At 40.0% G+C, this 24,923-nt stretch overlaps 1 protein-coding gene across 1 annotated transcript in view; it reads right to left on the bottom strand.

Moving 5' to 3' along the window:
* Positions 1 to 1,185: 1,185 nt before the first annotated feature.
* rims4 (regulating synaptic membrane exocytosis 4) overlaps positions 1,186 to 24,923 on the bottom strand; it is a 54,683-nt gene continuing 30,945 nt past the window's right edge. Inside the window, exons 3-7 of the mRNA XM_085354475.1 lie at positions 16,993 to 17,137; positions 9,898 to 10,010; positions 8,013 to 8,114; positions 5,545 to 5,684; positions 1,186 to 1,566 (exon numbers count right to left, since the gene is read on the bottom strand). Coding sequence (XP_085210601.1) covers positions 1,348 to 1,566; positions 5,545 to 5,684; positions 8,013 to 8,114; positions 9,898 to 10,010; positions 16,993 to 17,137 — 719 coding nt within the window. The 3' untranslated portion in view covers positions 1,186 to 1,347. The remainder of the gene's footprint in view (positions 1,567 to 5,544; positions 5,685 to 8,012; positions 8,115 to 9,897; positions 10,011 to 16,992; positions 17,138 to 24,923) is intronic.

Genomic DNA, 24,923 nt, shown 5'->3' with positions numbered 1-24,923 from the left:
GTTTTCACATATCACACCGCCTGAAGTGATTCAGGTTGGTGGACTTTGATTACATCTGGTGCCATACTCTGGAAATCTCTAATTGAACATAATCGGTGTGCTGTTGATTCAAGAAACACCCAGCTATTTTTTTTAAACCCAAAGGATACATGTTTTTATGTGCTTGATTCCAAACACAACAGTAACTGATGTGATTGAAAAACACCTTCCAAAAATGGTGACAAAACAATCTGCAAAATCAGCTAATACCAAGATTCATTGCAATTTAAAAAGTACATGCTTTGGGGTTATAATGAGACACGTTTTTTTTTTAAACTCATAATGTGGTAGTTCTTCTTCTAAGCCATATAAATTCACTCTTTGACCACTTTATACCTTGTATTCCAGGTAAATGTAGTTAACAGGAGAGAAAGCCAGGACTAGCCCTGACCCACAAAATCAGTTCCAAATCTTCATCCTTCCAGTAGATGATGGGGGTTTCATTCATATTTCTACCTCTCAGATTCTCTACATTTTACCAAATAAAGTGAACAATGATGGGCCAAACGTGTGACACAAGAAATGTAATACAGGTCAAGTGCTAAAAACCAGGTAATGTCTTGGTCAGTTACAACACTTAACTTTATATATTCTTTGAAAGCCTCTCAAGTTGCTATGCACACATTCATTCGCCATCAATGCTCCCTCAAAATGAGATGGTGGTTTGTCAAACAATTTGAGGACAGTCTCACTTTCTCCTAGGACTCGTGGGTAGACAATAACACTCAGAAGCTGCCCAGCCCCTTAATGAAGACACAGAAAGACAACAAGCAGTCCTGGGATGGGGAATTGAATGTAGGCTGTAAAGAAGGGCTGTAGCTGAAGCGAGCTGAGCCTGGAGTCTATCGTGGTCCCAATAGGATGTAATCAATGTCGGCAACCAAACCCTTCTTTGAAGTATCCTCATTAAGAAGGTTTTTGTTTTTTCTTTATAGAGCTCTGAAGAGAAAAAAAAATTCCTTCAAGTCTGAGGGGCGGTCGGTTGCAACAACAAAAGAAATGTACTTCCCATGAGTCTCGGGAAATAGTCTGATACAATATCAAAGAATTATAACACATTTCCAATGAGAACCAGCATGACCAACTGGTTTGTAAATTGATTTCCAAATTAGGGAAGTGATTCATTCCCCAGTGTAGCTGGGCCTGTCGAAGTAGCCTTGAGTGAGATACTTTACATCTACCTGCTCTAGGGACAGCACTGCCTGGCTGACCCAGGTGCAGCAATGCAGGGTTTACAAAAACTCTGTACTTGGTTGAAGCAATGGAAACTTAGCCGCAACATCAAAACTATACATTTCTGCGTGAGTCTTATGATCGCTCACAACAGGGCCCAATGGTGCTCTCCAATGACATCTGGGATGAATGGCGGATGAGCGGTGCCATTGTTGGATCCACCATGGAGGAGGTAGGGAAAAGCTTGTACCAGCCGATAACCATTGTGCTGAGGTCCAGCTCCTCCAGTAGGATTCGAGCTACACCCATGAAGCATTTGCGGTCCATCCGTCCATAGTTGCCCCAAACAATAACCTGTGGAAGAGAGTCGTAATATAGAGTTAGAAGGTAAGACTCTAAAATATACTAAAATATATTCCTATAATAAAAACCAGAATGTTTATTTCCTGCATTTGTAATTACATATAGACTCAGGAAGGGATAGAATGCATGTTTACAGAGCCTACTTCAAGACTGAAAACAAAATAAAGGAATAAGGTTAATAAGTTGCCTTGCTCATCTGTACTAAACCCATCAGTCTTGATAGTTATTCTCTCTGGTACAGCAGCAGAGAGAAGAGTTAGGTGTCAATAAAACTAAATAAAGAGGTGCTGTGCACGAGAGAGAGGGATGATGGTAGTGTTTGGAATCCTGTGTGTGTTTGTACTTTTGTTGTCCTCTGCCTCCTGACATCCTGATAACATCAGGACTCATCTCAGACCACCCAGCAGCTTGTCAAGGAGTGGACAAAATAATCAATATCCTTCAGCAAATGTGTCCACTCATGTTTTGGTCTTGTGTGTCTGTACATCCCAGCACACTGATTTCCTTGATATATGTTAGTGTGTGTCTGCAAGTGATTTCCACAGAGACTCAATGGTCAAATCTATTTCAACCTAGTCTTCTGCTTTTCAAAGAAGGATAATCTATTTCTTTTTCTGATTTTTCTTCAAAAAAGATCTTAACCTTAACCTCTACAAATTAGGAAAGAGACATTGGTAATGGGAGAAGTGAGAGTTAAAACAGCAGAAACCAGTTGTTTGTTAGCTATGGAGGATGACATCTGCAGTGTCCAAGATCCAAAGTTTGCACTCTCTAGGAATAAGAGAAATGCTCGGAGAACAAGGCAGAATCAGTGCTAGATCTCACTAATGTTTCTGGGCCCGAATGGGAGCAAATCCCTCCAGTGGGAAGCTTTCTTAGGCAGCGTAAACAGAAAGATTAATACCCATTATTTTGGAATAACCACTAAGTTTAATAACTGTTTGAGGGTCGTGTCAGAAGAGATTAGGTTAAGACAGGCTGAATTTGAACACTGATGCCAGGTTGACGTTGATCTATAAGCAATGGCACTGGACAGAATTACCTCACCTTGTTAAGTAAGGGTATGTTACAATAAATATTTACATGTCTGTGGTCTAGCATATAAAAGTCACATATAACCTAGTGAGATTATTCCAAATAGCCAGCATGTCATTTTCTAATCCGCTGACAGTTTGACAGCAGAACCTCCCCCTAGTTTGAAGAGACAGCTTAATAATAAATGATTGAAAAGAGTCAGATAAAAGACACATACTGGAAACATACACAAAGTAAACCCTGGATCTGTTTTTAATAATAATCAAAGAAAGAAGAAAATAACTGTAGTATAAATTTAGGAATTCAGTAACAGCTGCCACTCATTTTTGTTGTTTTGTTGTTTATTGACACCGAGTAAAACATCATCTGCCTTTAACGACTTCATTTCAGATTCCAAAATGCTTGTTGTGTTGCATCCTCTGCTTCCGGTTGTATTCTGTGTTATTTTACTTTGTGCCTTGTTGTGAACATTAGTTCATCGTGGCTTTCTGTGCTGTGCATCACCTCATTGTTTCCCTTTTACATTACTGTCTTGAGTCTATTCCCCCTCAGCCTTCTTCCTTGTAATACCCTCATGTTTCTGAGTCTCCCTGGTTGTTTTCTCCTCCTGACTATATCTTTTCTTGAGCTCATTGCTTTCAATTTTTTTCACCATGTTGGACTCATCTACCTCACTGTGCAGTGTTTTATATTAGTATCACTGTAAATAAATAAAGCACAATTTCATTCTGTCACCCACGCAGGCCCTTGGTGTTCACTTCAAGTTATTTTTGGCAGTGTGACAAATGAAGTCTCATTTTAGTTAATTAACAAATCATTATAAAGTGATCATGCAGGGTGGTACTCTATTTAACAACTTTTATGCCCACCCCCTAACCATGAATTTGGTGAATCATTACACACTTTGTCGTCATGCGCCATATAAAATCTTAATTTACCCCTTATAGCCATGCCTCATTTATAAAATGTTCAGAATGGGGACATGGGAGAATGTTTTTTTATGATGTCAAAATAAAAGTTGACAAACAGCTGTTAGTTAGATTTCGCACTTGATATGTTTTGGAAAGGCTGGAAAAATAGCTGAAAAAGCTGAGAGTTGGTTTTGGGCACAAGTAGTAAGTTTCTCAGTGACTTTTCAGTGTAGACTTAAGCAGCTTTTTGCTTTGCTAGATCAGTAAGTGACAAATTGAAAAGTGCTGCTGATTTCAGCGATTTTCATTATCCAGTGTGAATGAGTTTGATGAAACTCGAAGGACAGCGACATGACAGCAGCTAATTAAGAGGGAGGCGTTTAGTGGCTAATTACACAGTGACGGGAGCAGCAGAGCAGCCAGAGCAAGAGCTGCAAGTCTCTCCACTGAACACTATACTATTTTTACCTGCTGATTACTGATGGGAAAAAAATACATAAAAGGGTAATATTCTGGCAGTTGAGACGCCAGAAAAAATGCTCTAAAATAACAGAAATGTATCATTGCATTAACTCACATCAACTTTCTGTAATTAAAATGTAGTTTTTAGCTTTAAGTTACATGAGCTCTTGTGTATTTTTTGTCTGTTTTATGTTAAATAGCGGTATTTACTTGTTAAAACAGTTACCTAATAATATAGCCAAACACTGCTATAATATAAATACCCAGGCCAAAAATGACAGAATATTATTGTTATTAGTTGGAATTTTTTTCAAAATCGTGTACATTTAATCCCTATTAAATGTTAGGAAAAAGATATACTATGCATAAATAGAATTGAAAACACTTTTATAAAAACTATTAAGTGGATTTATCATAACAGCAATGGCCTGGTCTTTACATGTAATTTTACATACATGTATAACTCTTGAATATTTAGTAAATCTGTGCTCCCACAAATACTTATAATAGATTTGACTTTTTAAAAAGGTATTGACATTTTTTTTAGGCTAGATGCATTTTCTGATGAAATCCCAAAAGGATTTGTGTCTTACCTTTTTTAAAAATTTCAGAAAGTGTTATTACATGTAAATTATACTGTTAATTTCCATTTAATTAACAATCCTATCATGTAAGAAGAGTGTACTGGATATTAATGGATATTATATTACAGAATGATGAAAATGGGAACTCTGAAACACCAATGACATATTTAATTCCTGTTTAATATTCAATTCTGTTTACAAATAGACCTTTACAAAAAAAACCAATTGCTCTTCTTTCAACATTTTTGATGACAAAACTTGAAATTATGTGTTACATTTTAGACAAATGAAAGTGCTCTGTGCCAAATAGCTTTTAGGGAGCCACGCAACCAAAACAAAACAAAAAACAAAAATATCTATCAATTAAACTTAGGGCACCTGAAACTTAGAATCACACATAACAAAACCCTTGTAAAAATAGTGTGAAAAATAAAGTCACAATTTTATGTAAAAAACAAAACAAAACGCATTTTCTTTAAAAAAAAAATCCAAATTTTGGATTTATTCACAGTTACAGGTTTTTCACAATATTGTAGATTAGACACGTAAATTCACAGCTTATTTTTTGTATTCGTCAGGAATCCTTTTGCTGCGCATTAAGCTTTGTTGTTAACTTGTTGACAAATCAAAGTGATCTGTACCAATGATTGTTCCACAGTTGACAGTCATTGGAAGCCATGAGGGTGTTTTAGGTGTAAGGACACTGCAAGCTGATGCTCTCATACAGAATTCATGTTTCTTTAATAGATATATTTTCTTCACAAAGATGACACAAAATGTCTATGGATGCTAACTTTCGAAGCACCTCCAACTTTGGCCCACTGTACTTCTTATTTAGCACTTTCATAAAATATTGAATGGTTCCATGATATGATTAGCCTGCAATAGAATCAGCATTCTCTGTATTTTCTGCTGATGCCCAAATTGAATGTTCTGTGTAACGAACTGCATGGCACGTCAAGTTAGGTGTATCTTACCTGGACCACTTTCCCCTGTGGACTCTCAGAGAAGACCAGGACCTGGTTGTAGAGAGGATCCAGAGATTTTCTCACTGATTTCGTCTTCTTCTTGGCCACACAGATTCCATTCTCCAGAAGATAAACTTTAATGTAGGCTGCTAGAATGACAGCAAACACATAGATTTGACTGATTAATTTCTAGTTTTTCAGTATATGATAAAAAAATATGCTCATCTTGTTGAGACTAAAAGATCTTCCAACACACTGTCTGGGCATTTGTCACATACAGTGTGTTTTGAACAGATGCTATAAAATAATGACTAACAAATAATGGTGTGCAATATGACATAAAGTACAATGCTGTTAAAAGTGCTGTTTTGATATGTAGAACTAAGCAGGATAAACAGCTAAATTTCCCTTTGTTTAAAGTGGCCCAAAAAAAGGTGAACTACCTTGGTCACTTTATTACTGAGCAAATGAATGATGATGATGACATATAGAGACAACGGTGTAAGCTCTATGTGCAGGCAAATACTATTGCACGCAAATTCAGCTTTTGTTCACTTCCAGTTAAAGTGGCTTTGTTAAAGCATATTGTACACTGCTATATACTGCCCCCCTTGTGGTCATCCTACAAACAATGTAGCATGCAGAAGCTGCATGTTGCATATAATGATGCGATGAGAATCCTTTGCAGGATACCTAGAAGGGGTAGTGCCAGCCAGATGTTTGCAGCTGTGGGTGTTTGGACTTTTAAAGCACTTTTAAGAAAGTTAATGTTCAATTTTAGAGAATGACTGGATGGTTTGAGTAACAGTATAATTTTAGCACTCGCAGATCCGACAGTGAGTGGTTCCCGTTACTCATCCAGTCTGAGAAAGCACTGGTTGAAGTGTTTGTGTATTTATTGATTTCTTTTAAGTAATTGTGTTTTAGGTATATTACGGTTTTATATTTTTACAAATGTTTTATATGTTATATATTTATTTATATATATATATATATATATATATATATATATATATATATATATATATATATATATATATATATATATATATATATATATATTTATATATATATTTATATATATATTTATATATATAAATATATAAATATATATATTTTTTTAAAGTTTATACCTTGTGTTTTGGGGAGGGGGAGGGCTTGTGTGTGTGTGTCTCTGTCTTGTTTCTATGGACATGAAGTCTGCCAATAAAGATTGAATTGAATTGAATTGAATACTCCTTATAATGTACAAATGGAATTTGGAGGCTGAACTGAGATGAACCAAACAGTTGATCGTGTCAGTACTGAATTGTGAATGAAGCTGTAATGTTGTATAATCACATCAACAAGCCTAAGATGAAAGCACAACACATGAATGTGTAACCCTCGAATGTTCTAAGATACCTGTGGTGATGCTCCCATCTAACCTTGCAAAATACAGGCTAGGGAACAAGCTTATTGTTCAAAATTTTGCTGTTCACAGTGACCAGAAAGTAAGGAGAAAGTTCCAATCATCTGTATATTTTGAAAAGAAAAATGATAAAAACTGAAAACTATGATTTATGATCATTCATGATCACTTGACCAGCTGTCAGAATAAAAGCATCTACTACTGTTTGTACAGGTTTAAAGAAGAAATATTGGCTAATAATAACATATGGTTTCGCTAACAGCATTCTAATGTAAGTTTACAGTACTGGAGCTTACACACAGGTCACAGCTTTCTGTCTAGTGTGCTGATAACAGGATAGAAATAATTCAGACACTGGCTCACTAAAATCTGCAGGCAAAACCTCACTTGTCTTTACACTGTACACGGAGTTCCTTTTATCTCTATACCTCCCTTGTCATGACCATGTTTTTCTTTCAGTTACAATATAGTGGTCTATGCTGATTTGTTTGCTTTCCTCTGTTTATTTTCCTATTCTCTTTTATCTCTCCTTCATAGTTTTTTTCCCAGATACTTTTTGTTCCATTTCGGTGAAGGTGTTTAGCTCTTATCCAGTTGGGATTGATGCCTGCTTTAGTATTGTGCAGCGGCGAGGCGCTACAATCAAAGTCAACAATATGATCATTCTGACCAGAGGAGGCATTTAATACTGGACTGTATCTATGGATTAAAATCTGAAGTCAGAGCATCAAGATGCACATTTCACTACTGCATGAGCAAAGACAAATGCAGTTTTTACTTATTTAGTGCATCGCCTGCTTCTGCTCCATTCCCCCCTTCACTCGTCCATTTTTTATATTGTCAAGCACAAAAAGTATATTTGGAAGCTATATCCCATTAGTATTAAATATGCCCTACAGGCTGTTGTGTATGTGAAACTATTTGCTGGCTTGTAAAGCATTCATGTGGAGTACAAACAGAAGTAAAGCAGCTTTATAAATGTTAAATTTCGACTCAAAACACCTCACGTTATGGTATAAATGGTATTCTCTGAAAAACAGAGCTCAAAGACTGATCACAGACAAACCTGGAGGTCCCTTTGAACCTGGTTTCATGGTGAGGCCTCTGGCCTGGACGACCTCCACCTCCAGTCCCCCATTCCGCTCCATCAGTCCAATCTCTACATCACCTGATTGGGTGAAAAAATGAGATTAAAGGAGGTGAATATTAGCCCAACAATTAGTAAATAGTTTTAGAAGAAGATACTAAAATGGATGTGAGACATAATCGTGTAAGATTCAGCCTACTCCTTTTCAAACAAATAATGGAATGATATTTTGTAATGATTGTGAAGGCACATGTTTGAAATGTTTGAAATAAAAATGAACTGAACTGAACTGAACTGAAAGATCACTTGGTAACTTCAAGTCAGTTGCTAGACATGTCCAAACTATCCATCATGTATAAAAATGTACATCCTGCACTGGTTTGTCAAATGCCTTTTACACATTGTGACCATGGCCGTGTCATATTATGAAGGTGATTCTGAATGAGAAGCCAGTCACACTGTATGAGCAATCACAGAAGGATCCTTTGACTTATGTCCTATTTTACTTTGCATGGGACCATATCCTACTAAATTAATATCTGACTGCATCAAATAAGTGAAACTAGAGTACAAGACCGTAGTTTCACTTATTGTTTTCTCAAACACTCTCTAGACCTCAGTTCAGTTTGACTTCTTTGCACAACCAGAGAACCAGAGAAATGGCTCTGGTTGACCATTAGAAAGAATAAAAGTACTTGACACATTAGCATTCCTTTTCAGACCCAGAACCCAAATCCATTTTTTATATACGATCCAACTTCCAAACCAAATCTTGGAGCCAAGGAAAAGACGGTCCCAAAGCAAGTTCAGTTTACTGTAAGAGCAAAATACTGCATCACATAGAGCACACTTCTCTCTGTCCAAACGTTCTGCATATTATGTTTTCTGTAGCAATAAACCCAACCAACAATAAAAATCATGGTAAGTTACTTATTAATAGAGTAATAATATAAAGGCTTAATATAAAAACTATTTAGAGATTCTGAAATATCTTGTTGGTCTCCCAACATCAAGCTCCTTGAATTATGTTAAGCAAAATGGTGTGAACTTCAATACAAGCATCTCTGAAGCTTTCTTTTTAATAAGTCATGGTTTTGGTTCAGTCTTAACACTATAATTTATCCCAGTCAGCTGGCTCCTCACAGAAAAAAGCCATAAAGACAGTAAAACATGTAAGAGACAAAGCTTTTACTGCTAAATAAGTAAATATATCATTCATATGTACTCTCTAATCATAGCTCTGTCTGCGTTTTCTTCCAATAATGATCTGCATTTTTTATATTAAAATTGCGTGCACATTGCAATAATTTCTCTCATTAGAAGTAACTTTGGAATAAAAGTTTTAACTAAATGTCCCCAAAATGACAAATGTATTCCTTTGAAAGTGACACAGCTCAGATGAAAGCCAAGTTATTCTGGGTTCTCTGACATTATATAATGTTGGACCAGGCAGCAGGTTTGGAGTGGAGCTGGTCCAGTCAGTGTCACTGTTGTTGGGCCAAGGACACTGTCTGGCTGCCAGTGAGGAAACTGACCCACTTACAGTAAATCACTGCTGTAGAGGACAGACTTCATGCAATATATCCAGTATATACAGCCTGGAAATGAATAAGTGAAGTGCTGGAGATGATGAGAAAAACAGTAAGACTGCTGATTTGTGAGGCACTTTCTTTGCCAATGTAAAATGATTTTAAGGAACCATTTGGTTCAGTTTTATGAGTATAAAGCTTTTTTTTTTTCTTTTTAATTTTCTGACCCAGCCTGTATATCAAAAATGGAAAACACATTTTTATTCTACAGAAACAGAAATGTAAGAAATTGAATTGGCTGTAGCAAAATAATTAAAACTCCAGTCTTCTCTTACCCATGGATGTTGTCGCCAGTGTCTGTCGCCCAACAAACTGGGCTGGTCCCATCCCATCCAGGAAGTCACTGAACTGAGCATCGGATGCCAGACACATGCCACTGTAGTTAAGACTGCAGAGGGAACAAAAAAGCAGGCAGATAAAGACACGGATGGTTAAACATGACCAGACAGTGCTTAATGCAGTTCAATTAGCAGAAGAAAGTGAGTGACTGAAAGATAATGAGACAATGGAAGAGAGGAGTAACAGAATAGGGACAAAAGCAATCCAGAGGAATAACGAGATAGGGACTGAAAAAAAGAAAGAAAGAAAGAAAGAAAAGGCTGATAACCGAATACCATTTATCACTCCCCTTTCAGGTTAGTTAAACTCACAAAATTTTAATTGGCTTCCTGAAACTAGGCTCAGATGTTGGCTCTAGAGTTTGACCCCATGTGTCCTTATTTTGTGTGGTTTTTATGTGTATACAAATCAGCTCAAAGTGCTTTGGTGGCAAACAGCCAGGTAGTAAATATGTGTGTGAGTGTGTGGGTTTATTTGTTCTATGAGCAATAGACGACAGCACTTTTCTTCCATTGCTCTACGAGTCTAACATGATGTGTAAATAAAAACATACCAATGCACTCTCAAAAGTAGGAGCATAGTAAAAGTCAGTTTTCGTCCCTACAGTTTAAGTCTACACAGATATACCCCTCAAGGCTAAAAGCTGGACCTCCACTGTGTACCAAAAACATCCCAGGCAGCAGTGATGTGTCATGATTTATACATTTTAATGGCCTAATCACTGTGACTTTCACCTTGTAGTTAGTTAACACAATAAAAAGGACACCTTTCAGCTATCTTGTATTTTTAAAAAAAACATTAATATAGTTCACTAACAGAATAACTTCTTTAGCTAAATTCAGTGTTGTGGATATATTATTTGAATATCTGAATATATTTGATAAGTAATCAGTCTACTAAAGAAACAACATTATGTAATGCTGAAGAACCAACATGAGTCATGAGTAAATTATTACTTTCAACCCTGTCTGAGCTACCAGCTTATTTTCATAGAGGTTATCCTTGCTTCTATGAAAGGACTGAGACAGTGACCTCTGTCTCTGTGCTGGGGGTCAGGGTCAGGGATTTACTTCCTCCTCTCTTCATTTCTTTTGCTGCTTGTTCCAGGACAAAGCTCTCTTTTCATGGACTTTCGTGTCTTTGTACAAGTTGATGGTTTTGCCACAGTAGAGAATAGCCTGCATGCATCACTGTTTGCAGTGTTTTCATTTACAGCTGTAATGTACTTCTCACTCACTGCAGCATGTCGCTGCTCAGTGGTGAGCCACGTGATCACAGGAAAACTAAACACAGCAGAGAAGGGAGGAGGAGGTGGAGCACAGTGTACCTGCATGACAGGAGAAGTGTTTATGCTGGTATCGATCCAATACCAGTACCAGCGATGGTATCGGTACTATCGATATTTAGATCGCTCTACCCACCTCTACCATGATGACAAACTGCTGTACCTCTAAAGGGCCATTTATGCAGAAAGTGAATAGCAGTAATGTGGCGTCTATACAGGGTACAGTAATTTTAACAAATGACAAGGAGAAAAACACAATGGTGACATTGGAGTAGACAGGTCCCTGGTTAAACTTTTCCAACTTAGAGTTAAGCGACTGAAGAAATTTCCAATGAAAGCAAAGTGACTGGACCACACTGGACCACCTAGAAATGGCATTACACCCTCAGGAACTGGAAGCGCCTTGTGCAGATTTCTGTGTTGATTTTAATTCCAGAGGAAGTTTGGAGCTCTCCAGTTACTGAGTCAGTTGAGTGTTGGTGACTTTGCCCCTCAACACTTGACAATCCAACTCTGTCGCTTGTAAAACACTGGCCAAAAGTTGGGACACACTGCAAACTTTTGCCTGGCACTATATTTGTAGTAAAATGCATGCATGCATTTTTGAAGAATTCATTTAAATCTGTAGGAACTTGGTATGTTTAAAAAGAGGCCTATGAGGCAGGCAGTGTTTGTATGCCTTTGAATGACACTGTACATGATGTAAAAGGTCACACAGACATACTGTATATATATTGTATCTGTATCTGAGGTGTGAGTGACAATTGTGAGGGTAACACAACCTTGAAGCATGCATAAAATTGAACAATGAACTTTTCGTAACTTGGACGGTGGCAATAATTTAATTTAACGACAAATGTGCAATGTGACTACTGGTTCTGTAGAGAATTTATTCATTACTCAAAAAACATTTAAGAGAGTGGGGAAAGTAGTATATGTCACATAATTCACCATTCTCTAACAGCCACTTGGAGCCAGTGGCAGTCAACCCATTCTGTCGTTAGTCATTAGCCATGTTCCCAACCAGAGACTGAGCAAAGAAAGACAGGAAAGATTAACTACACACATCCCTCTCTCACTGTCATTTCTTTTCCTTTCACCTCTCCTCCTTCTCTCCAGAGCTCTCATTAGTCTCTTTCTTTCCTCCTTTTTCTCAGATTATGCAGTTTGCAGCTGTTTCGAGCCCCACGAGATAACATTCTCTCCTTGTCTCTAGTTTTATCTCTTTTCCATACCCCTCTCTTCTTCTTCTTCCCCTCTTTAACCTACATGTTTTTCCACCTTGCCTTCACTTTGATATTTTATCATACTTTATGGTTGCTCAATTTTAAATTATCCCCACTCTCACAAGAGTGCTTGGGTGCACATATAAGGAACAAATCATTATATATTTTTTTAAACTAGACACTCAATGCTGACTTTGTCTTCAGTTATTAGATTGTTCGAGCAAAGTCATACAAAAGCACAAAGTCTAACCTTTAATACTAACTGCAAACCAAGTATGCAAATGCTTCATTACAAAATAATTTAGAAGTCGTTCAGTGCAATAAAGGAAAGCAATTATTTAAATTAGTAATTTACATTCAGGTGGCAGCATATAATAAGTAATGACATGTCAATTTTAGGGGATGAAAGATAATCCCAAACTCTCATTTGCATCTCGTTACTTTATCTTTTCCCCTGTGTTGTTTGTATACATCCCATGGACGCTTGGGATCTGGGAAGTTTGGACACCAGATCAGGATCTTGAGCTTTTTGTTGTGTAACTTCAAGTCATTCTTGGACAGCTTATGTGGTGCATTGTCCTTCTTGGAGAAATTGCATCTGAAAAAAAATATTTAAGTGGGTTTTAAGTAACATGCACAAATACCAGGAGGTTTCCAAACAGAACCTTGCATTATCATGTAATGATCAACATTATTCACTTCGAGTGTCAGTGGTTTTATGTGGTAGCATGCTGGTCTATGTATATCACAGCATGTTTTTTTTTCTTCTTTTGTTTTGTTTCTGTGACCATAATGCATGAATGTAATATGCAAAGTATTAAAGTGCTGCATATATGCAATTAACATAATACATCAATTAATATGTTTGTATACTGAAGAAATTACATTCCTAATGAGGTAAAAACCTTTGTATATGTGTATCATGAGTACGCATGCAAAGATATTAGTCAAACAACATTAGCTGAGTGGGTATTACTGGGTGATAAATTCCTGAGCTTTAGATTATGTTAGTGTGTGGGGCACATCTGGGGATTACACTGCTGTTTCGCAGAAATATGACGTTCAATGCAAACCGCAAGTGGGAAACCGATGGGAACTTTGCATAAATATAAGATCTCATACTACTCAGTTTTTTGTAATGCACTGGAATTTAGAACAACAACAACCTTTCATTAAAGTTAAATAAATATGGAAATATATTTGCAGATTTTACAAATATATTGGTAAAAAAAAATCTGTCTTTCTGTTGTTAAAATATCATTTGAACAGAACTACATTTATGTTTTCTGTCATCATTGTCATAAGCTCCACACATACTGCACTAAAATTTAAAGCGTCACAGTGCAGCTGAAGCACTGCTTTGCACCGCTGACAAAGGATTGGTTGTCAGGAGTACATTATAATTTTACAACATGAACCCAGTAAAATGTCAACATGTTTTTTCCTGGATATTTTTTAAAATGATGTCTCCTTTTAGAAAGAGTCACAGTTGTGTGTCTCTCTTACACAAAGACACGCATTTCCATTTACCTCAGTTTCCACAGTGAATGTGTGCGTGCATTGGATCCTGAATGGCTCCCACCATAAATCAATAAGCTCATAAGTGTGACTGGATGGTGTTAGCTAACAAAGTGCTTATTCATGACTGTGCATAGAGAATGATGGAGCTTTTCAATCAGCAGACTGAGCCAGACAGCTGACGTAAAGACTGAAATACAGACAGGAAGATGAGCAGTGGTTTGCTGCGGATGATTTAAATGATGCAGTGAGTCAACTGTTGCCAGCTTAATGAGTCAACTGTTGTTCCCTTTAATGTTTTGTTGCTTGCAGCATGGTGCATGCACAGATTTTAAAGGCCCCTTCTGTTTCTGGTTTTATATAATTTTTAATGTGCTTTTAATATATAAAAAAAAAGAACTGAAAGAAAAAACTAAATGAGACAATCATGGAGAATAGAGCTGAACATACTGGAACACCAGTTAGTTACACAATCTATGTGATCTGGTATCTTTTGAACATTGATAGCATTGATTTCCCCAATGTATTTTCCATGTGGGTTATGTTTACAAGAATTATTTTTCATTAACACAAATATGTACAAATTATGTTCATTTCAGTTTGAAAAAGACAATGATCAGTCACAGGATTTAAGATAGAAATATATCTTCCTTGTTCTTGTGTAGAATTAGGGATGTCAAGCATATTGACATTGTTTTGGAAATCTTAAAATGGGAGATAATATAAAGTAAAAACGTATTACTATGGAGCTTGTCTGTTTATCTATATTAAACCAAATAACAAAATACAGAGAAGGTAAAATTCTTTAGATTTCTGTCACAACATACACCTTTTTATCTTGCACAAAATAATCAATATTGAACATTAAAAAAAACACTTGAACTTACCTCAATATGACGACACTTACACTAAATGGAAAAAAGTCCTGGGCGACCTGAGTTGTTCTGAGCTATTGTGTAAGTTATCTTTTGTTTACATTTGTCATATCAACCATGTATAGTATGAACAAAGATGGTAATGGAGCCTGGTGAGTCTGCAAGGCACAGCACTTTGGGACCATGAAGAACATTCTGGGTGTTTTCATAGGATAACAAATTTTATCTAATATTAACCATGTTTCATGTCACATTTGTCAGGGAACTGGGTCTGTGACCCACTATTTTTGAGGGTTTTTTTTTAATTGTTTTTGCAAAACAATTCAAATACATTTTGGTGGTGCATGTCGACATTTTTATGTCGGACAATCACTTCAATAGAAATACATATCAGCAATGTCTGTGACCCAGGTGGCATTGCTTTTTAAACTATTTTTAAATTAATAGTGTGTGGTATAAGTGGTAAAAGGCAGAGCTCCATTTAGGTAAGCTAGACAACATATGACGTGATGCGATGTGTGCTGTGTTTTCAGCTAAAGTGACTTGGATGTGGAAGAGCAGTAAAGACTGCAGAGTTTGAATAAGCTAAATCAAAGAGCCTCGTGTGAACACAGATTTTCTTGCACTCTTTCTCCTTCTAAAACTCTCTTTGTCATTTTTTTTTTTTATCTGTGCCTGTAATGCCTTCATTAATTTTTTTTTTACCTCACAGTTATTAAGGCTTCACTGTGGACTTCTAGGAAACAATCAATTAGGTTGTCTTCTTCTTCTTTTCATATAGTTGTGTATGTTGGCTCTGACTGACATCTTCTGTTTGATTTATTCATCATTAAAAAAGGATTTGCTTCTGCTACTAAAGAATAAATAAGCTAGCATCATTAAAATCTAGCTAATGAATTCGTTTTTTTTCCCATACTATGCAAAGTAATCCATGTTTTTAAGCAGAAGCTCATAAACAACGTATTTGCATATTCCAAATATAAATGGAATATTAATATGCACACAAACACACTCAATGATGCAATCATCCTCTCGTTATTTTCGTTCCTCCTCTGTTCCTCTGTAAACCCTCCCAGCCTACATCAGTCTGTCTGACTTGTCTTGTTATGTAACAGTAGGAATTCAAGCTGGTAGCCAGGTTGGCAGTTATCTGCATGTGTCCGTGTGTGTGTGTATGAGCGTGTTCAGTAGTACTACACTATTACTGCTGATGTCATAGGTGCTCTGTATGCTCTCTCTCTCTCTCTCTCTCTCTCTCTCCCTGTGCATCAAAGACATTGCTGATGTTTTTCCTGTATGACAGGTAATAGAAACACAGCAACACGAGGAAGAAAATAACCTGAAAACACAAAGGCGTGACAGCATCTTCTGATTGCAAAACCTCAACCAAAGGAATCAAATCTCTGAAATTCCAATACACTAAAATATATTCCTTTTTTCATTTTAAGTTTGAATGAACTGAATTTGAATCCTTGCAAAAATGTGCTATTTTCAAAATAGTCTCAGTAGTTTTACTGATATAGTTTAAAGTGCAAATAGATTGTCCAACATCCAAAATGAATTCAGAAGAAAGAAGAAGAGAAATAACGAGTTAACATAAACCAGTGACACACTCCAGGGCCTGATCAACCCTGGTAGGGCCTCCTTGGATGCGGGTGTCTAGTGATAATGGCCGAAACACCCGATGAATCCAAGGTCCACTACTGACTATGTGTCCCAAACTGGTAAAGTGTCTGGGCTGCCTTTCCTCATAACAGCCATCCCTCAAGATTTTCTCCATTTAAAGCAATGCATTATCAGGGACTGTAACACCTAGTCCTTTTTACTGAAACAAAAATCCAATCTACAGCCTAAAGTTTACGGGAAATTGTTCCTAAACAACTAAAATAAAGAAAGCCAAGTAACAGCAACAAAAACTACCATCGAAGGAGGGTAAAACAAAAAGAAAAACAGCTGTAAAAACATATTGCAGAGGACCTAATGTAATAAGTTTGTAGCAGGCTTTTTGTAATTTTACCAAAATGTGGATTTTTTGTGTTGGCTTTTGTTTAGTTTAGTTTTTTCAGACTCAGAATGCTGTATTTGTGGTTAAAATGGTATTTAATTAAAGCAGTATTTGTTACTTACTTCCCTTCGGAGCCATAGCTGTTCATGCTGTCTTCTATGGACTCGTGGCTAGCCTGGCGAACAGTTCGACTGGGCATCTCCACAGCCAGCCCCGTCTCTGTGCTCCTCTGGATAGCTCCCTTCAACTTCCTGCCATCTGTATCCACTGCAAGTAAGCAAACACACAAAAATAAAACCTGAATTCAGCTACATGTGAATAGAGTACAGTGTTGTGTATGTCTGCTAGCTTTAAAATTCTTACAGTTGTTTTAGTTTATACAATCCCTTGTTTCGAAATGTCTACAGTGTTGCTAATGCCGTTACTACGTAAGGATGTTCAGTTTTAGTACAGATTGATATTTACCCTTTTCTTGCAGTAAATCAGCTTCTAATTAAAAATTGACAAAAAGTCACTAAAATAAATAACCTTCAACTATTATACATCTCATCACATAAGCTGAGTACAATAAAACACTCAAATCAACTTTAAAGTAAGCGAGTGACTGCATGCGACTGGCATTTGTTGTGGCAGGATTTTCCTCTAGTTTCCGTTTTTAATATTTCATTTGTAGTTTGGAAAATATAAACAGGAGAGGATGTCAGGTTTGTTTGTGTCCCGCTGTGACCTCATCAGTGTCACACGAAAGACGACCAGAGAGATGAGAAATTTAACAAGGCCGAGGACAAAAGCACTCGATTACTCCTTAAAGCAGGGACATACATCTTGTTGCAAAGTAGCCCACAAAATCGATGTGTGGAGCACTTTATGGGACCACTCTCTGGCTTCAAGGTGTCCTGTGTGTGTGTTTGTGTGTTGATGGTGTTCATGTTGGTTTAGTTCATAATGAAGTGTTTTAGCAGGAGGTCTTTCGACCTTGTTTTTAGAACAGGACAGGAAAGATGTTTTCCTTTTAATGGTCAGGACACCCGCAAGGAAAACACACTAAGACAACACACATTCACCACAGTCGCTCGAATACATCAGCCTAAAACACATTCTAGACCATGCCACATTAATTTTGTGAAGCTGAGTGTTTTTCAAATAAATGCCAAACGTGATTAAATAACTGAATAAAGGGTAAAATCCCCCAAATGAAATACATGTCAACAAAAAGGCACCCACAGTCACACACTCTCACACACAACTACATGGGCACAGTACTGTGAAAGTTAGTTCTGCAATTATTAAAGAGCGACCTAGAATGGTGCTATTTCTATCGTGTTCAAGTGGGACGGGACGCTGGCAGATTTGGGTTACTTGCTTCTTCTTGCTGTCTGGTTTCGTATGATCAGTTATCTCCTGTGTTGGTCCACAGATGCACTGTCATCCATTAATACCAAAGTCAGTATAGCGTGCAGTCCAGAAAACCAGTGAAGGTAAAAATTCAAGGCAGTGAAAGAAATTTTTAAGAAAAATAAAACATAGTACTGGTAGACAGAAGAAAGCTTTAATACTGTTCCACTTACTTAGCATAATTCATGTTGCTTTTAAGTTTTTGATGTGTAAGATCCCTTTTTTTCCTGCATTCACACAGCACTTCCTAGAATTTTGCTGTTTCCATATAACCATTTTGGATTTGATACTGACATCCAACAACTGTTTAGAGAAAAAGAAACGTAATATGTTCTTTGCATGACTAAACATGGGACATTGATTTTTCCTACTATCTAATTAAGATGTATCTACATGTTAAACAAGCATATTTTCAGAAACTAGACGATGTTACTTGGGAACTTAAACTCTACTCCAGACGACAAACAGGTCACAGACAGTCTTTAAAAGGTTTGACTGAATCAGTCATTGTCACACATCCCTTTCAGAATAATTTCTATCTTAAGTCTATGGCTGATTCCTGGGTTCGTTCCTTGTATAAAAGTTGAAAAAGTCTTGAGTGTGGTATGGTGGCTAAAGGAAAAAGTGTAACTACAGAGAACTGGGTAACACTTTGAAAATGCTGCTCCAAAACCTCACACCTGACATACAGTAAGCCAGGAATTTGATACCAATACCATGCTTTACACAGCACAAACTTCTATTAACCGATGAACCAAATTTCTAGTGCCACCAATTGCCTAAAAGCTACACAAATTGAACACAATTCTCAGTAACTAAAGTTACAGCAACTGAACCTGATTCTTAGCCAAACTGATCAAACTATACCCGAACCAAAGCAAACAAACAGGACAGCCGAGTGTGGACCAAGGCCAGTTCACATATAGCCCTGTGGACTGAGTGCAACAATGTGTAGCAGCAATAATCCTTCAATATCATAAACATATACAGGCACAAGTCAGTAATATGCATCTGCTGCAATTCATATCTCAAGCATTTATGTAATGTTTCCATTCAGAGAGATTTATATTATAATACAAGCTTAAAGCTCCAAGGTTATAAAGATAATGAGCGACAGAAAATTGGGTCAGAATGCAGATGTAATGCGTGTGACATGGTGAGCAACCTGAATATCCACATAAAAACCTTTAGAGTTGTAAAATAAGTTTCCTAATCCTAATCTTACCCGGCATCTGGATTTACGAGCAAACAAATCTGCTTTACTCCCAATCCTCCTGCCAAACTATTGTGGTAACAAGAGTCACAAGTCTTGCCAGTCTTTACTAGTATCTCCTTAACATTAAAAGGCCTTTATGAAGTTTCAGACTTCTAGCAAAATATTGCTGAATAGTTTATGGTTGCAATGCCTTTCAAATGCTGTGTAACACAAACAATTTGTATTATTTGCTGTTCGCACAACTTTGCTAACTGCTAATGTTCAACACAGGTCCTCATTGTGTTTTATAGTAGATAGAGCAATAAGAGTATTTGAATGTTAGTCTGCTAATATTTGCTGGCTGAGCAGTGTTACATTTGCTGACTTTACTTGTATTTGTCACGGTCCTGGGTCTCCTGACCCAGCGTTTTTAGTTCTTTGTGATTTTTGTATTATTGTACTTGTGTGTGATTTATTCTATGGCTTCTAGTTTTGATCCCTTGCCCTTCATGTCTCTCTGTGTCCCCTCTGTTCTGTGTAATTGTGTGTCTTTGCATGTTTGAGTTTCTTGTTTTCTGTCACTCTGCATTGTGCATTATGTTCTCATGGTTGGTTTTTTGTTACTCTCTCTAGTCTAGTCTCTTGTGTTCCCAGCTGAGTATTTCCCTGTGTATTTTGGTTCTTAGACCTCTGCCTTATGGTTTATGTCTCTGTATTTCTTAGTTGCTGTCTCCACTGTGTCAAGTTCGCGTCTCTGTGTGATACTTCCTGTTTTACTTTGATGGTCCGTGTCTCATGTGAATGCGTCCTGCTTTGCTTGTCTCGTCAGTCCTGATTTCGCCCAGCTGTGCCCTCCTTCTGTGTCTCATTCCCCTCGTTACTTCCCAGTGTATTTAAACCCTGTGTTTCTCTGAGTCAGTGTTGCGTCGTCCCTCATGCTGTGTGGATCTCCCTGTGTGTCTCTCTGTGAGTTTTCCAAGTTCCCAGTTTAGATTAGTTTGTATGTTTTTTCCCTGCCAGCAAATAAAGCTGAGTTTTGAGTTCACCTCCCTGAGTCTGTGAGTCCTGCACTTTGGGTCCAACTCCTGCCTGCCGCACAGCGATTCATGACAGTACGACGCGACCAGATATGGACCCAGCAGCACTCAACCCACCAGAAGAACTGCGTCTGGACATTATCTACTCCGTGGAAAGACTCCTGCATCTGTGGCTCGAACATGAGGGGAAGGAATTTCGCCGTGCTGTGGAAACCAAACTACAGCGTTTAATCTCTGGTCTTCCCTGGCTACTCAGTGCGCTCCACCCACTCGAACAGGATTTAATCCACAACGAGCTCCACCTTCATCCCCCAGCTGCTACTACCCACCTGCCTGAAGGGCCGGATGTGGAGCCGCTCGGCCCGTCAGAGCCATCATCAAAAAAGAAACGACGATCACGCCGCCAGCGCGCCACCCCACAGCCGGACATTCAGACTTGTACATCGCCGGCTGTGGTGAGTAAGGACTCTTTTTCTGTGTCGAACCGTGGGACTATTCGTTCAGGGGCTGTGTTTTGTGCTACGGATGGTAATGTGAACAGTTTATCAGCTGCCCAGCCTCCTGAAGCTCTCTTAGCTGCCCAGCTACAAGCTGCGTCTCCTGTGTCCCCACTAGCACAGCCATTAACTCCACCACACGCTCCATTTTCACCTCTACCATCGCTTCAGTCATCAGTTCGGTCTGCCACTCAGTCGCCCTTAGTTCCGTCATCCACACTACCACCTGTTTCCCTTCCACCACCACCATCACTACACCCAGCCATTCAGGCTGCTACTCAGTCAGACATTCAACCCATAGCCCTGCCGTTAATATACTCTGTAGCTGAGCCACTAGCCGCCCGACCCACAGCCACTTCAGCCACTCCTCCACCCGTTACACCTCCACTACAACCATCACTGCAGTCTCTAGCGCAGTCTCCTGCAGCTCTGCTTTCCCCAGTGCAGTCTCCAGTGTCCCCAGTGCAGTCTCCAGTGTCCCCAGTGCAGCATCCCTTAGCACAGTCATCCACTCAATCACCAGCTCCACTTTCCCCTCAACTATCACTACCACCTCTAGCTCAGTCTCCTGTGCACTCACCTCTGGTTCATTCTCCTGTGAAGTCATCAACTCCCCTGCCTACTCCGCTCTCACCACCTCCGTTACAACAGACATCAGTTCAGTCCCCTGTGCAGTTATCTACTTCACCACCATCAGTAGCTCAGCTCCCACTCTCACCCGTGTCTCCAGTAGCTCAGCTCCCACTCTCACCCGTGTCTCCAGTAGCTCAGCTCCCACTCTCACCCGTGTCTCCAGTAGCTCAGCTCCCACTCTCACCCGTGTCTCCAGTAGCTCAGCTCCCACTCTCACCCGTGTCTCCAGTAGCTCAGCTCCCACTCTCACCCGTGTCTCCAGTAGCTCAGCTCCCACTCTCACCCGTGTCTCCAGTAGCTCAGCTCCCACTCTCACCCGTGTCTCCAGTAGCTCAGCTCCCACTCTCACCCGTGTCTCCAGTAGCTCAGCTCCCACTCTCACCCGTGTCTCCAGTAGCTCAGTTAGCTGCCCAGCAGCCTCTCTCTGCTCAGTCTCCTGTGTCGCCAGTTTTGCTCATTCACTCCATGCAGAGAGGTAACTTGATTTCTACTCAGGGTACTTTTCATGGTTTAGCCGCCGTTGGCACAGTTTGTTACTCCAGGGCTTCCCCAGAGGCTAGGTCTCAGTCCCCAGCTGATTCTGGACCCCTGAAGTTTAAGCAGCCCCCTAAGAACTGCACCATGTTCGCATTGCCTGGGCAGAGTCAGTGCTCAGTGCAGCGCCAGTTGTCCTCATGTCCGCCAGAGGACTTCATGCCTGTTGGCTTTGTTTTAGCCTCCGCTGGGGGGTCCGAGGGGCCCGTTCAGCCGCCCGTCTCCGCTGGGGGGTCCGAGGGGCCCGTTCAGCCGCCCGTCTCCGCTGGGGGGTCCGAGGGGCCCGTTCAGCCGCCCGTCTCCGCTGGGGGGTCCGAGGGGCCCGTTCAGCCGCCCGTCTCCGCTGGGGGGTCCGAGGGGCCCGTCCAGCCGCCACCCACGGCCGCCTCGTCGTCACCTGGTCCAGCTTCATCCGAGTCTTCATCCTCGCCTGGTCCAGCTTCATCCGAGTCTTCATCCTCGCCTGGTCCAGCTTCAGCCTGTGCTTCGCCTGGTCCGGCTTCAGCCTGTGCTTCGCCTGGTCCGGCTTCATCAGAGTCTTCGTCCTCGTCCGGCTTCATCAGAGTCTTCGTCCTCGTCCGGCTTCATCAGAGTCTTCGTCCTCGTCTGGCCCCATCAGAGTCTTCGTCCTCGTCTGGCCCCATCAGAGTCTTCGTCCTCGTCTGGCCCCATCAGAGTCTTCGTCCTCGTCTGGCCCCATCAGAGTCTTCGTCCTCGTCTGGCCCCATCAGAGTCTTCGTCCTCGTCTGGCCCCATCAGAGTCTTCGTCCTCGTCTGGCCCCATCAGAGTCTTCGTCCTCGTCTGGCCCCATCAGAGTCTTCGTCCTCGTCTGGCCCCATCAGAGTCTTCGTCCTCGTCTGGCCCCATCAGAGTCTTCGTCCTCGTCTGGCCCCATCAGAGTCTTCGTCCTCGTCTGGCCCCATCAGAGTCTTCGTCCTCGTCTGGCCCCATCAGAGTCTTCGTCCTCGTCTGGCCCGGCCCCGTCGTCGCCTGGTCCTGCCTCGACTGGTCCTGTGCCCACCGGGCCATGGCCAGCACGCCTAACACTGGAGAGCCGCCGCTGCCTTCCGCGCGGTCGGCCTCCTGAACTGCTCCGTTGTCTCCTTCGCCGCCACCGTTGCCTTGCGCACGGCCGGCCTCCTGAACTGTTTCCGCATCGCCGCCGTTGCCTTGCGCACGGTCGGCCCCCTGAACTGCTCTGTGTTTGGGTTGTTTTCTTGGGCTCCGGTGTTTGCTGTGCTCTTTTGTTTTCTGTTCCGAGCCCTCCGTCCTGGGCCCCCGCCGCCCGCCCTGGGTTGTTTTCTGTTTGGTTTTGTTTTTCTGTGTTTGGGCTGTCTGGAGCCAGCCCTTGAAGGGGGGGTACTGTCACGGTCCTGGGTCTCCTGACCCAGCGTTTTTAGTTCTTTGTGATTTTTGTATTATTGTACTTGTGTGTGATTTATTCTATGGCTTCTAGTTTTGATCCCTTGCCCTTCATGTCTCTCTGTGTCCCCTCTGTTCTGTGTAATTGTGTGTCTTTGCATGTTTGAGTTTCTTGTTTTCTGTCACTCTGCATTGTGCATTATGTTCTCATGGTTGGTTTTTTGTTACTCTCTCTAGTCTAGTCTCTTGTGTTCCCAGCTGAGTATTTCCCTGTGTATTTTGGTTCTTAGACCTCTGCCTTATGGTTTATGTCTCTGTATTTCTTAGTTGCTGTCTCCACTGTGTCAAGTTCGCGTCTCTGTGTGATACTTCCTGTTTTACTTTGATGGTCCGTGTCTCATGTGAATGCGTCCTGCTTTGCTTGTCTCGTCAGTCCTGATTTCTCCCAGCTGTGCCCTCCTTCTGTGTCTCATTCCCCTCGTTACTTCCCAGTGTATTTAAACCCTGTGTTTCTCTGAGTCAGTGTCGCGTCGTCCCTCATGCTGTGTGGATCTCCCTGTGTGTCTCTCTGTGAGTTTTCCAAGTTCCCAGTTTAGATTAGTTTGTATGTTTTTTTTCCCTGCCAGCAAATAAAGCTGAGTTTTGAGTTCACCTCCCTGAGTCTGTGAGTCCTGCACTTTGGGTCCAACTCCTGCCTGCCGCACAGCAATTCATGACAGTATTGCTATGTTTTAGCTAGGCAGCTTTACTCACAACAAGTGCTTTTAACCAAATCTACCTGTCGTTTCTGGAAAATAAGTCCTTTCCATTAGTTCACTTCTGGCTAAATCCTCTTATTGGACAGTGGCACTCTTTGTAAGATATTGACGGCTAAGCAAAGACATTCACTTTGCTTGTGTTTGAATTTGTGTTCTAAAAAGATTCTAACAAAAAAATAGGGCAAGAAGCAACTCCTGCCACTTAGCAGCCATCTTGTAAAATGAAAAAAGTAACTCAAAAGTTCTTAGTTTGTCGTAGAAAAGGTTTAGGAAGGTTTTTTGTCTCTTTTTCTGTACAAGTTTGAATTCTGTTTTACATGAGCATATTTATAGAGCTTTATTCATGACAAGTCTCGTGTAAATTCATGTTATAGATCATTAAGCCAAGAAAAACAGTTACAATGAACAAGTTTTCTTTGTCTTTCTCATCTCTTAATTTACTGCTTATTATTTACATGAACAGTGATGCACAAGTCAATGAGGAAGTGATTTGGGCACAGCTTGTGTCACCAGCAGTGACACGGATATGGTTGCCATGGACACAGATGCCATTACTATGGAGACTGCAGTCAAACCAGAGACAGCGGTGAGGATGTTCTGTGAGCATTTTAACACAGGGGCATATTATTAGCTTGCTTCAG

This window comes from Diplotaxodon limnothrissa, linkage group LG5 (assembly GCF_057381915.1).
Source record: "Diplotaxodon limnothrissa isolate DT_005_m linkage group LG5, D_limnothrissa_male_GT1.1, whole genome shotgun sequence".
In the NCBI taxonomy this organism is placed as follows: domain Eukaryota; kingdom Metazoa; phylum Chordata; class Actinopteri; order Cichliformes; family Cichlidae; genus Diplotaxodon; species Diplotaxodon limnothrissa.
The sequence above is the reverse complement of the archived record's forward strand: the minus strand, read 5'-3'. Positions and strand labels throughout refer to the sequence as shown.